At 38.7% G+C, this 15,556-nt stretch overlaps 1 protein-coding gene across 3 annotated transcripts in view; it reads right to left on the reverse strand.

Annotated features, from left to right (window-relative positions):
- The window catches only part of LOC137632586 (H/ACA ribonucleoprotein complex non-core subunit NAF1), a 101,261-nt gene that overhangs the window by 28,595 nt on the left and 57,110 nt on the right, over positions 1 to 15,556 (reverse strand). For all 3 annotated transcript variants that reach the window (XM_068364615.1, XM_068364614.1, XM_068364616.1), the window contains one exon: positions 1,709 to 1,826. In XM_068364615.1, the coding sequence (XP_068220716.1) occupies positions 1,709 to 1,826 (118 nt within the window). The remainder of the gene's footprint in view (positions 1 to 1,708; positions 1,827 to 15,556) is intronic.

A 15,556-nucleotide genomic window follows, 5' to 3' on the forward strand; every position in this document is an offset into this window, starting at 1 on the left:
TCTTGTTACGTTATATTTCTGGCGGAAGCGGGCTGGTAAACCGAATGATTTCCTTTCGGAGTGTTACCGAGTACAGGCAATCTTATTTCAGTATTCCTAACATCGACACACCGAGTAACGATTTCAAGTGTTTAGTGGTCTGTATCAGTAGTTATGAGAAAAGTACAACACTAATTTTAAGAAGAAAAGCGATGTCGTCATATTTCTAGCGGAAGGCGAGTGGCAAATCATGTGATTTCCTTTTGATGCGTTACTAATAATTCCATAATCGAAACATAGAGTAATGATACAAAGAATTTCTAATAACATCCAAATAAATATGAAGATTTAACAGTGAATTAAAAATAGAGAGCGAGGGAGAGAGAATGTGTGTTCCTATGATAACAAATAATAAGGTCTTTAAACGAACAGTATGGAGACTGTAATACCCTAGAACATTTCATGAGATTTTGAATGATAAGGAAATTATATAACCCAGTGTTATTCCTACTGTATGTGCCCATAATCACAATACAGTAGCGTGACCTTGAGATCAGCTGATGCCAACCAAAAGTAAATGATGTAATTATTGTTCATAGAAATGCTCACGAAATTGAAAAATAGAATATAAACATGCTTAAATAAACCCAAATTAAACACAATAATGTCTAATGAAATATGAAGGCTTAATAACAAACTAAAAATTAAATACTGTATGAAGCTTTAAAAATAAACTACCCATATGCACGCGAGCACACACGGACAGAGTAAGAGCGAAAACGTTTTCTCATGATAACTAATAATAATGGCTAAAACGAACTGTAGGAAAACTGTGATTTCCTGTAACGTATTGGTGCTGATGTACAGTATTCATCAGGAAGATATTTCGAATGTTTAGAAATTATATTAAAAATACGCCATTCGTATCTATGCCATCTTTCAATACAGTAGCAGGACCTTCAGATTAGCTGATCATATCCAAAGGTAAACAAAATATTAAGTAATTCTTGATTTGTAAAATGCTTCTGAAATTGAAAAACAGAATACAAAACTGCATTAATTGAGCATATACCCTATGAAACAAGAAAATTAAATAATGATAAACAGTAAGAAAATATTGATAAAATATGATCAAGATGACTGCCGAATTATGACGCATTATAATAAATCTTTGGAAACTTTATTTTTTAATTCGACATATGTCTTGGTCCCTCTCTCTGTCGTAAGTCGACAACTACCTGTAGTTAACTTATGAATTGCAAGCCAGTAGACAGATACAAGAAGTGAGTCCTGGAGGTACTAAGCGCAAATGTGCTAATTTACTTGTAGAAGCTGGCAATTTGTTTTGCTATATAGGCACTTTTTCAAATTATGAGTTTGTGGGAAAACAAAATCATATTCTGTATGGGCCATATGAACTTCAATGCTGAAATGTTCCATATATACTCCTTGCCATGCCTATGAATTGACGTATTATATACACAGCAGATGAAGGTAATATATTTCAAACCATAAATGCATCTCACTTGGAGCAAGTCAATGAAGGCACAGGATACCGGCTGAGCAATCCCCCTCCTTCCCAGACAGTTCAGCATTACAGTTCCCAGCAAGTCAATTAAAGGACTAATTTTACTTTTAAAAGACAATTTCTAGTTCTAATTCCTCCACTGCTGTACATCCCAAAAATTTCATTTACACAAAAAATTTACAAGATCAGTTTTCTCCTTACCTTACTCTGTTTAAATGAACCTTTGACTCTAGCTTCCTCTTCATCATCTGAAAAATCTGTAGCTTCACAAGGCTCAACTTCGTTACCAGTCAAACCCGAAGCATCACTCCCTTTTATTCTAGAAAACAAAAAAGTGTACAGTAGTGCGGGCAGAAAGAATTATAAACTGAAAATCTAGTAAACTACAATTAAATCTTCAGACAATTAGTAACTTATGAGTTTAATGACAAAAGAATACAAGAAGCCAGGATAGTTCCACTTCATTATAACTAATAGGAAAAATACTGTTGGTCCTCCTTATCTGCAGAATGCTAATAACAAAGTTTATTATTTTGATACTTGCCTTTAGGTCACAAAGCTTATATGTATGAATCTCAAACTTTCAACGTTTAATAAGAGAAATTCTTGTGATACCTTCTTCTATCGGGATGCCCATGTAAGAGAACCGTCACAAGGGAGTAGACACTAAAAGGAGCTCCTATGGACCAACTCAAATCCTTGGCCTTCACAATTTGAAGTCAACAGTGACCTCCATTAATACGTAAACCAATTGAAAAGGGAGGGTAATTGTGTGACTTGAGGTAGGTACAAGACATTAAAATTAACCCCTTCCCTCCGTTGACGTCAATGCACGTCAAAACATGCCTGGTAGTACACAGTGACATCAGGATAACACCATCTTTATTACTATTATCTTTATAATTATTATTATCAATATTACAATAATTTTTATAAGCTTTGAAAGCGTATAGCACATGGCTGTATATCACACAAGTTCACACTTGGGGAAATTTCACTAAAGAATATCCTCTCCCTAGTATTAACCCCTCTCCCCCTCCTGTCTTCAGCCAACGAACAAAGTTTTTGGGATTCTAGCCTTTATTTTCTGAATATGTAAAAGCTATTTTAGTCTTTTTATGTTACCCTGAAATAATCACAACACACTCTCTAGCCAGTAGCCACATACCCTACCATAGGTATTACTCAACCACCCCTTGACACCCCCAATTGGGAGACTGGCATCTTGCCACCAATCAAAATACTTGTGATTCTAGTCCTTACTCATAATTACATAAGGTCTATTTTAGTGTATTCACATCCAACCTCAACACCAAACCAAAAATACTTGCGATTTCAGTCCTTTTTCATGAAAATGTAAAGTCTATTTTATTTTTTCTATGTTGCCAGTGTTTGTAATCATAGAGAAAGTATTCCTGCCCTCGACTATAAGTTCCACCTACAAAACGAAAACTTACCATTACCAGTAAAGGAAATAGTTGACAGAAGAAGAGTTCTATCTCGTTTTCTTATTTTATTCCTTTTTTTCAACTACCATTTCTACAATATATCATCATCTATATATTTTATATATTTCATATTAGTATTGTTCGTTGTTTTCCCAAGTAAAAGTTAGCACATTGTGAGTTTCCTCCATTTATTGCCATTCTACGGTTTATATGCAGTATTCGTCATGTTCTTACATACGCAGTCTACAATAAATCCAAGCTCGTGAAATACCCAAAGCGAGATTGATCCAGTTCTTAGTCATAGTCACACTCGAGGTGGCATCACATACGAATGAACAAACCTTATGTCTAATGAACTAAAAATCTCTCATTATAATATCTACATGTTTTATATATTTCATAATAGTATTGTTTATTGTTTTCCTGAGTAAAAGTTAGCCTATTGTGATTACTTCTGTTTATTGCCATTTTACCGTTTATACGCAGTATTCATCATGTTCTTACATATGCAGTCTACAGTAAATCCAAGCTCGTGAAATACCCAATATATTTCTGTATAACATAAATTCCATTATTACTGTCGAGTAGTTCTATATCTTTCGAAGGCTATTTATCGTGGAATTATTACGAAATAACAGTCATTTGAATAAAATATATAACGTTTTTTACACACAAATCACAGTGCTTTACTATACCATGTAATTATAAATTATAGAATATTTTGTGTCAAAGGAAATAAAAGGATTTTTTATTAAATTTCTGTACAACATAAAATTCATTATTACTAACTAGTTTTATATCTTTTGACAGCTATTTATCGAGGAATTTCAACAGACTAACAATCACTTCAATGAATATGAAGTTTTTCTAAGTTTTTTTTTTACACAAAATCACAATACTTTACCATTATTTAGAGATAATTTCATAAAACTCTTTTCAAAATCATTCTATAACCCCTTACTAATGAATGGAAAAACATTTTGGTTGTTTAGAGTAAAATACATCGGAGAATAAAGCAAACTTTGGAAAACGCTATTCTGTAATCAGCAGTAAAACAAACAAACATGGTAAAGTAGCTTATTATAGGATAAATGAGCGAGTCTATCCAATGATGACAAATCTCTTATAGAGCTCCAGCAGCAAATTCATGGCCTCGTAGGGAAAGGGTCAATTTTACCGAAAATTTTTAATTTTGATGAATCTTACATTCTCCATTAATACAAACAACTTGAAAAGGGGAGGGAGGGAGGGTAATCATGTGACTTGGAGGCAGGTACTAGATATTAAAATTTATTTCAGCCAATTTTTTTCATTTTGATGAATCTTACTTCCAGGTCATAGTGCTGACTAACTACTTTCACCCATAGGTAGGTAAGTGGTAATCGAATAACAAACTTAGTCAAGTACTTACTGTATCTACTGTATGTGTATTATCTAATTTTACCTCCAGTAAAATTTGAAAAAAAAAAAAAAGGAATTGTACAAACAGATTTTTCTACCTTTTTCAAAATCATCTTGAGCTTTCGTACTACACCTAGTTATTTATGCTATAAAGCATTATCTTAAATATAAAATTTTCCAACTATGATAAACATTAATAGACCTTCCTATGCCAAAAATTACTAAGGCATAGACTATCCATAAAGATAACTTGAGATAGTAGCTCTAACCCCTTTATCTTTTGATGATCCACAGCCAATACTGCCTTGGTCTTCTTGAGAATTAAATGGCAAAACATCACATGCCTTGTTTAGCGCTGGGAGAAGAATCTTTCTCCCTAAGGCAATGAAATTCGAAAGGAAAGAATTTCTATTGGGGCCTTAACCTATTCCATTACACATCCTATAAACTGATGAAGTATAAAGTATTATTTATTCATTAATCCATTTGTTATTAGTGTATCATACTGTAGTCTACTTAATCATGTGCAATCATTTGCATAAAGTGTTGGATAATGTTACTATTGCAGGTCTTAGTTATATTATTAATTTTTCTCTGTGGAGAAAAAAGTGGTCTGGGTAGAAATAAGAAATGGCTAAATCCTTTTGTAAATTATGAAAATTGAAGTTTCAACATTTGTAAAATTATAGTGTATGGTGGTTCCTATGTTAAATGTTATTCTAATGCTCTCTACAAGTTTTTAAATGCTAGGAAACTTTAAAAGGACAAAGTCTTCATATGACAAAAGTAAACAAATAATATAACTTGTGTTGATGAATAAAGATGACTATTTTGATAAAATGTTAGAAATGTTAAGTGACAGAGAAACTTCCTCTGTGTATAAACTGACAAAGTATTGTCCCCTTTGGTAAGAAATGTTTTCTTTTGTGTAAAAAGTAATGTTGATTTTGCTAATTGTCTAACAAGTTCCAATATTGATTTTGAGTTAAAAATTATCAGTTTTGATGTAACAATCACTCTCTACTAAAGTTCCATTTGATGATTTGCTTGATTTTCTACCCTCAAATACTATTTCAAAATTTATCAATAAGGCCACTGAATGAAGATGTATATGGTTTCCTATGTAAGCTAAATTCACTGGTTTCTTCAATAAAGCCTATTACTGAGGAAGAAAGGGATTCAGTTATACCTTGCTATATAAATATTCATACACATGGTAATATATTTAAATCAGATGTTTTTTAAAAACTCAATCATATATCCTTACCTTCATTTTTATTCTAATTACCATATTAAAGTAAAGCTGTTAGGAATTTTTATATCATGAGTTTAAGAATATATGAAATTGCTTTTAATTTGAAGTACTGTATCCAAAATCCTTGGTTAACGTAGAAAAAAAAAACAAATAACTTTGTGGAACTGACAATCTAAGAGCATTTGATCATGATTACTTATCAGATCTTCCTTACAATGAGTCTTTTCTTTATAATTTATCAAAAATTGTTTTAATGTTAATGTTGTTTTGAGAAATTTATCAACTGTAAAATGTATTGTGATGAACTCTCATATTAATAATGTAACTTGCATATATGAAATTCTATACAATGTCTGTGATAAGAGATATATTGGTAAAAGTGGTGAAAGGCTGGCAACCAGATTAAATTAGCATAGATATTGTGTCCATATGGGAAATATGTCTACAGTAATGCTCTTTTCTTTCATACGAGTCAATGTAATCATTTGTTTGGATGGAGAAATTCTAGTGGATTACTTTATTGCAAAGATATCATTAGAAGAAATGTAAGTCTAGTACTATATTAAAAAGATGAAGTTTGACCGAGTGTTTCATTCAACATATTATAGTCTAGCCTATTAAAATTCTACTGTTGTTACTACAGACCTAAAGCATAGTAATCTCTAAAAAAATCTGGCCTCCTTCAAGTAGCATTTGATATATACTGACTTTGCAACCTGACTGAGCTGCTGCCAAGATGCTCTTCGAAGATAGATTTCAACAGAAATTAAGAGTAGCAGCAGCATTCCTAACATCATGAACCCTAACTATATGACTTGAATCCAATTTGTAATGTGTTTTTGCCACTCAACCTTTAATAACCTGGCAACCTTACTTCCACTAAATCAATCGTTTAAGTCCTTGCTTATGCGATTGGCCCTATCTAGATAAACCTTAATAGCCTTACTGAACATGGAAACCTCTCCTGAATTCTTATTCACTTTCAAAGCTAATAAGGGAATACATGCATGCATACATACATACATACATACATATACCAAGGCCCTTCCCCCAATTTTTGGGGTTAGCCGACATCAAACAAATGAAACAAAAAAGGTGACCTCTCCTCTCTACGTTCCTCCCAGCCTAACAAGGGACTCAACCGAGTTTGGCTGGTACTGCTAGGGTGCCACAGCCCACCCTCCTCCGTTATCCACCACAGATGAAGCTTCATAACGCTGAATCCCCTACTGCTGCTACCTCCGTGGTCATCCAAGGCACCGGAGGAAGCAGCAGGGCCTACTGGAACTGCGTCACAATCGCTCGCCATTCATTCCTATTTCTAGCAAGCTCTCTTGCCTCTCTTACATCTATCCTCCTATCACCCAAACCTTGGCCTTCCTCTTGTACTTCTCCCATCAACTCTTGCATTCATCACCTTTAGCAGACAGCCATTCTACATTCTCTCAACATGGCCAAACCACCTCCAACACATTCATACCCACTCTAGCTGCTAACTCATTTCTTACACCCGTTCTCACCCTCACTACTTCGTTCCTAACACTATCTACTCGAGATACACCAGCCATGCTCCTTCGGCACTTCATCTCAAACACATACAATTTCTGTCTCTACGTCACTTTCATTCCCCACAACTCCGATCCATACATCACAGTTGGTACAATCACTTTCTCATACAGAACTCTCTTTACATTCATGCCCAACCCTCTATTTTTTTACTACTCCCTTAACTGCCCCGAACACTTTGCATCCTTCATTCACTCTATGACATACATCTGCTTCCACTCCACCATTTGTTGCAACAACAGACCCCAAGTACTTAAACTGATCCACCTCCTCAAGTAATTCTCCATTCAACATGACATTCAACCTCGCACCACCTTCCCTTCCCGTACATCTCATAACCTTACTCTTACCCACATTAACTCTCAACTTCCTTCTCTCACACACCCTTCCAAATTCTGTCACTAATCGGCCAAGCTTCTCTTCCTCGTCTGCAACCTGTACAGTATCATCCGCAAACAACAACTGATTTACCTCCCATTCATGGTCATTCTCGTCTACCAGTTTCAATCCTCGTCCAAGCACTCGAGCATTCACCTCACTCACCACTCCATCAACATACAAGTTAAACAACCACGGCGACATCACACATCCCTGTCTCAGCCCCACTCTCACCGGAAACCAATCGTTCACTTCATTTCCTATCCTAACACATGCTTTACTACCTTTGTGGAAACTTTTCCCTGCTTGCAACAACCTTCCACCAACTCCATATAACCTCATCACATTCCACATTGCTTCCCTATCAACTCTATCATAAGCTTCTCCAGATCCATAAATGCAACATACATCTCCTTACCTTTTGCCAAATATTTCTCGCATATCTGCCCAACTGTAAAAATCTGATTCATACAACCCCTACTAAAACCACCCTGTACTTCTAAGATGCATTCTCTGTTTTATCCTTAATCCTATTAATCAGTACTCGACCATACACTTTTCCAACTACACTCAACAAACTAATACCCCTTGAATTACAACACTCATGCATATCTCCCTTACCCTTATATAGTGATACAATACACGCACAAACCCAATCTACTGGTACCACTGACAACACAAAACACACCTTAAACAATCTCACCAACCATTTAAGTACAGTCACACCCCCTCCCTTCAACATCTCGGTTCTCACACCATCCATACCAGATGCTTTTCCTACTCTCGTTTCATCTAGTGCTCTCCTCACTTCCTCTCTTGTAATCTCTCTCTCATTCTCATCTCCCATCACCGGCACCTCAACACCAATTATATCTGCCTCCCTATTATCCTTAACATTCAGTAAACTTTCAAAATATTCCGCCCACCTTTTCCTTACCTCCTCTCCTTTTAACAACCTTCCATTTCCATCTTTCACTGTCTCTTCAATTTGCACCAGCCTTCCTTACTCTCTTCACTTCTTTCCAAAACTTCTTATTCTCTTCATATGAATGACCCAATCCCTGACCCCACCTCAGGTCAGCTGCCCTCTTTGCCTCACTTACCTTGTGCTTTACTTCCACATTTTCTCTCTATATCTTTCAAACTTCTCTACACTATTACTCTGCAGCCATTCTTCAAAAGCCCCCTTTTTCCCTTCCAATTTTACCTTCACTCCTTCATTCCACCATTCACTGCCCTTCCTCATGCTGCCTTCAACAAATTTCTTGCCACACACATCACTTGCAATCCCAACAAAATTTTCTTTTACTAACATGATATTTTGATTATAAAATAAATTTTTGAATATACTTACCCGGTGAATATATAATAGCTGACGTCTCCGACGGCTCGACAGATTCCGAAAACTCGCGAGCGATCGCCGTGAAGGTTGCGGGTGTGACCACCAGCGCCGACTATCGGCCAGATACCGCATATACTTGTCAACATCTCCAGTTCTTCTCAGTCCCCTAGGTCTCTATCGGGGAGGAAGGGAGGGCCTTTAATTTATATATTCACCGGGTAAGTATATTCAAAAATTTATTTTATAATCAAAATATCATTTTTAAATATTAAACTTAGCCGGTGAATATATAATAGCTGATTCACACCCATGGTGGTGGGTAGAGACCAGTATTATAACAATAAAGGCGTAAATGCTCAAGAGTTTTTGACAACTATTCAAAAACCAGACTTAAGTATAGGTACCTGGTAAGGAAGAAGACTCTGATTATTACTCTGCCTCATTAGTTCGCTATCCTCACGAAGCCCAGCGATCCTCTTAGGATGCTGAAAGACTCCCAGGAGCTGCTATATCCAGGGTGAACACCCCTATAACAGGACCTCATCAATACCCTTAATCTGGGCGCTCTCAAGAAACAATATTTTGACCACCCACCAAATCAAAAAGATTGCGAAAGACTTCTTAGTCTCCCGTACAACCCAAAATAAGATTAAAAATTTCAAGAGTAGATTAAAAGGATATTGGGATTAAGGGAATGTAGTGGTAGAGCCTTCACCCACTACTGCACTCGCTGCTACGAATGGTCCCAGTGTGTAGCAGTCCTCATAAAGAGTCTGGACATCTTTCAAGTAATATGAAGCGAAAACCGACTTGCCTCTCCAAAAGGTCGCGTCCATAATACTTTTAATGGGTCTATTTTGCTTAAACGCTACAGAAGTTGCTATCGCTCTAACTTCATGAGCCTTGACTTTAAGTAAATTATGATCCTTCTCACTTAATTGAGTGTGCCTCCCGAATCAAAAGTCTAATAAAATAAGACCACGCATTCTTAGACATGGGCAAAGAGGGCTTTCTAACGGAGCACCATAAAGCCTCTGAACAACCTCGTCGCGGTTTAGTTCTGGATAAACAAAATTTAAGAGCTCTAACGGGGCACAGCACTCTTTCAACTTCATTCCCCACAATTTCAGAAAGACTGGGGATTTCAAATGATTTAGGCCAAGGACGAGACGGAAGTTCATTCTTGGCCAAAAAAACCAAGTTGAAGAGCGCATACTGCTTTATTAGCGGAGAAGCCGATGTTCTTGCTAAAAGCATGTATCTCACTAACCCTTTTAGCCGAAGCCAAGCTCACCAAAAAAAAGTGTCTTGAGGGTAAGATCCTTCAGGGAGGCTGAATTTAATGGTTCAAACCTGTCTGACATAAGGAACTGTAGGACCACGTCCAAGTTCCAAGCAGGAGTCGAAATATGACGCTCCTTGGAAGTCTCGAAAGACTTAAGCAGGTCTTGGAGATCTTTGTTATTAGAAAGATCCAAACCCTTATGGCTGAAAACAGAAGCTAACATGCTTCTGTAGCCTTTAATGGTGGATGCAGAGAGGGAGCGACCGTTTCTCAGATAAGGCAGAAAATCCGCAATCTGCGCTACAGAGGCACTTGGAAGAGGAAATAGAGGAGGACTTGCACCAGTCTCTAAATACCTCCCATTTCGCCTGATAGATCCTGATGGTAGAGGATCTTCTAGCCCTCGCGATCGCTCTAGCTGCCTCCTTCGAAAACCCTCGAGCTCAAGAGAGTCTTTCGATAGTCTGAAGGCAGTTAGACGAAGCGTGGGGAGGCTTTGATGAAATCTCTTTACGTGAGGCTGTCGCAAGAGATCCATCCGTAACGGCAGACTTCTTGGAACGTCTACCAGCCATAGAAGTACCTCTGTGAACCACTCTCTCTCGGGCCAGAGTGGAGCAACCAATGTCAACCTGGTCCCTTCGTGAGAGGTGAACTTCTGCAGCACCTTGTTTAGGATCTTGAAAGGTGGAAAGGCATAAACGTCCAGGTGAGACCAGTCCAGCAGGAAAGCGTCTATGTGGGCTGCCTCTGGATCTGGAACTGGAAAGCAGTAAGTCGAGAGCCTCTTTGTCAGTGAAGTCGCAAAAAGATCTATGGTGGGTTGACCCCATGTCATCCATAGCTTCTCGCACACAGTCTTATGCAATGTCCACTCCATGGAGATGACTTGTCCTCTTCTGCTGAGGCAGTCCGCCAAGACATTCATTTTTCCTTGCACAAATCTCGCCAAAGGAGAGATGTTACTTGCCTTAAATGGAGTTCCTTCTGATCCGTGGATCAAAGACCCGAGCATTCCAGACTGTCCAGTGGAGCTCCCTAACCCAAATCTGATGCATCTGAATACAACACATGGTTTGGGTTCTTGATCGCAAGAGAAAGACCTTCTCGAAGTCTGATGTTGCTGTCCCACCAAGTCAGACATGTCTAGACTGAGTTGGAGATTGGGAAAGAGATACTCTCTAAGCCCTTCTCCTTGTTCCAATGGTTTAGGTGAAATTGGAGAGGGCATAGGTTGAGTCTCCCCAGAGAGATAAACTACTCCACGAATGAAAGTTCCCACGAGGCTAGTTCAAACTCTTACAGAGCAACTGTTTTTCTCTTGCAAGTGAAGGACTTTTAACAGAGCTTGTTCCATTCTTGTGGGAGACGAAAAGGCCCGAAAAATCAGACACTGTGTCTCCATTCCCAAATAGAGAATAGTCTGGGATGGGGTACTGTAAGTTACGACTTCTCTACGTTCACTATGAGACCTAGCTCCTTGGTTAGGTCTAATGTCCATTAGAGGCTCTCCAGACAGCGATATAATGACGACGCCCTGATTAGCCTTGCTACATTTTGCAAGGGCCTTGTAAAAACAAGAGGAGCAGGAATGAGGCCGAAGTACAGTGCTCGAAATTGGTACATTACTTTCCCGTCCACAAACCTCAGATGTTGTTGAAAGTTTGGATGAATCGGGATGTGGAAGTATGCATCCTGAAGGTCGAGAGAGACCATCCAGTCGCCTTCCCTTACTGCTGCCAAGACAGATTTGGTAGTCTTCATCGTGAAGTTTGTCTTGACAATGAACACATTGAGCGCACTTACATCTTAAGTACTCCTGCAGTGAATGTGGCTGCCAGATCATTGGAGCCATCCCTGATAGCCTTGTTCCTGCAGTGAACGTGGCTGCCAGATCATTGGAGCCATCCCTGATAGCCTTGTTCATGCATGACATAATTGTACAGCAATACATTGACAGCTGGAGAGACCTTCTTACTTAAGGCTCCCAGGGACCAATCCAACAAATAAAAACTTCAAACGCTCGAAAAAACTCCTAACAGGAGATGGTCTAGCTCTGAAGCCGACCATAAAATCTTGGAGCGTCTCATGTCTAGACAACGAGGAGAGTCCACAAGGCTTAAGAAGTCTCCCTGGGCAGAGGCAGGTACTCCCAAGCCGAGAACTTCTCCTCGAGCTTCTCCTGTGTCACACCAGATGCCCGAGCGAGAAGCTAATTAAGAAGGAGGAAAAGCAAAAGCAGACTTTCCTAAACTTCTCCTGGATTCCAACCAGTCTCCCAGTAAGAGCATGGCCCTCTTGGAAGAACAAGAGAGAACTGACTTCGTAAAAGTAGGCGTCGAAGAAAGTCTAGGACAAAATTTCACTAAAGAAATTCATAATTAAAATACAAGGGATTGTTGGACCACCCTAGGTTACTCCTCTTCTGAATGACTCCCCAAAGGTACATTAGTTGAAAGGGGGTCATCAACTTCTTCAGAAGGCACATCATCTGATAAATCTAAAGTCTTGCGAGAAGGAGATTTATATTCAGAATGACGTGAAGGAAAAGTATGACAGGCTACATCCACTTGTATATGAACAGAAGTTAAAGTTGGAGGGTCGATGTCACGTTGTGACTGCAGAGAATGTTATTCTACTACACGTCGTGACAGAAGTAACTGACGTTCAAACGTCCCGTAGTAACAGCGGTGACTGCTGTTCGATGCTATATCGTGACTACAATGACTGACCCTCGACGTCACGTCATGTCTACGGTGTCCACCGCTCAACGTCACGTTCTGCATCTCAATGTCACGCTGTCACTGCGGTGGCTGACGTTCAAAGCGATCAAAGTTACATCGAGATTTATGCTCCGCATCTCGCTTAACAGCAAAGCTGTCACTAGAGATAACGTCAGCGTGGCGTAACAAAGCTCGTCTAGAAGGTTGAAGACCCGAATCACGTATCCCAGAACCGTGACGTACAAAAAGCAAAGGATCCTTTCGCACAGGAACAGGATCGAAAGCTTCTATTGAAGAAGAAAGCTTTAACAGCATATCTAACTTCGGATCAACCTGTGACTGCAGTGGCTGACGTTCAAACGTCACGTAGTAAACAGCAGTGACTGCTGATCGATGCTATATCGAGACTACGGTGACTGACACTCGACGTCACGTTGTGTCCACGGCGTCCACGGCGTCCACCGCTCAACGTCACGTCGAGTCTGTGGCAGAAACGTCTGTACAAGAACGTTATCGCTATGAACGGGACTCTTATTATGACTACAGCTAGGACGTTGAACTTGTTCTGAAGGAACTAATAAACGTTTCAACCGTCTCGAAACTATACGCCCAGGCTTTTAAAGAGACGAATCATCGGAAGACGAGGAGAAACTTCGTCTCTCCTGTCTTATGGCAAGGACGTGCTTGCCGAGCAACGTCTGATAGCTTTGAGGGAACGTCTGTTCGTTGGTTTACACTCCTCACTCCCTTAGGTCCTACGACATTCCTTCTCCCTGGTGCAGGGGAGCCTGAAAGAGGTCTCGGACTAGGCAAGTGACAAGCACGAACAAACGAACCCTCCGCAACACAGAACATGTTTTTTGCACTTACTTCACTGATATCGTATTTTTCAATAATTTCACATTAGACATGAATAAAACTGATTTCTACCTGAAGCACGCAATTCTCCCTTACATCAAAAGGTTAGAATTGCGAAATGAGTCGTATAATGTAAGCACATTAGTACAAAATGAAACACACATGCAAAAATCAATAAACATATACATATATATCGAATAAAACGGAAATATGTAAAGTTAAGAAGATCAGTGACTGGGGAGGAGACTAAACACTAGTTCACTAAGGACTACGTTTTCAATCTCTCACCGTACAGTGCCTTGGGACGAGAATAAAAACTAAAACGTTTTATCCTCTCTCCCCGTACAGAGACTTGGGACGAGAGTAAAAAACTGAATCGAGAACGTTACTCGCTCCCAAACTCCTTGTACAGAGACTTGGGACGAGAATAAAGATCGGATCGTTCTCTCTTTCTCTCTCTCTCTCTCTTGTCACACACAAGAGAATGGCCCACTCACCCTTCGTCAATAACAGGTTATTTGACCAAAGGAAAAAACTGAAAGGACTAAGAAATTGAAAATAACAAGTTCCTTTAAATTAGTATCTAAAACACTTCAGTTTGAAAGAAGAATGAACAAAACGTCAAAATCGATTTACTCTTTCTGCAAAGTGAAACTGTGATTCTCTCTTTCTCTATCGTAACGATAGAGCGCAAACTGCGTAGCATAAATAAACCAAACGTTAGTTCATCTTTGAAAAAACAGCACGAAGACTATTCAAAGAATATATTTCTTAAAATATTTTCTAAAAAATATTCATCTCATAACTCTTACAGAGCAATTGATTTAAACTTAACAAAAATAAAAGTTGAATGGGCTCAACGTTGTTTAACTTCGTTTTCCAAGTTAGGACCGCCTACAAGGAATAGGTAAAGGCCGCATATAAACAAAACATAAAATTTATCTTGATGTTTAGTATAAATGGAAAGCTAATCGAAGAGGCCTAATAAAGGCGGGTGAGATATAAAATATATAGAGGTAAATCTATAAATATCAACAATAATTTATAAAGTGATAAAATAATTACTAAAAGCCTTAAACACACTTCCGTACACTGAGGGAAGGGTCGGCCATCTTTTCTCTATGGAAAAACCAGAGATTAAAAAAAAAAGCAAGCCACTTTTCCTCTCCTTTCAAAAGCATTTCTTTTGAAGATAGTATTGAATAATCCAACACGGCGAAAGCAATAAAACCAAAACCAAGTACTTCACCAATTCGGTAGAAAACTCGAGGTCATAAAGCGAGCGGAACCAACTTGTCGACAAGACCGACAGAGAAGAACTGGAGATGTTGACAAGTATATGCGGTATCTGGCCGATAGTCGGCGCTGGTGGTCACACCCGCAACCTTCACGGCGATCGCTCGCGAGTTTTTGGAATCTGTCGAGCCGTCGGAGACGTCAGCTATTATATATTCACCGGCTAAGTTTAATATTTAAAATTCTCTTGCTTTCACTTCGTCATATGCCATTTTCAACGTTTCTTGATATTTACTTTTTACCCCCGGTTTTATTAGCTCTTCAACCCTCACTAGCTCCCTTTTACATCCACCTATTCTATTCCCCCACTCTTTTGCTACAACTAATTTTCCTTCCACCAAAAACTGATCAGACACACCGTTAGCCATACCCCTAAACACGTACACGTCTTTCAATCTTCCAAACATTCTTTTAGTTATCAACACATAATCCATTAACGCCCTTCCTACCACTCTTCCATTTGCCACTCTTACCCATGTATATTTGTTTTTATCTTT

This window comes from Palaemon carinicauda, chromosome 41 (assembly GCF_036898095.1).
Source record: "Palaemon carinicauda isolate YSFRI2023 chromosome 41, ASM3689809v2, whole genome shotgun sequence".
Lineage (NCBI taxonomy): Eukaryota > Metazoa > Arthropoda > Malacostraca > Decapoda > Palaemonidae > Palaemon > Palaemon carinicauda.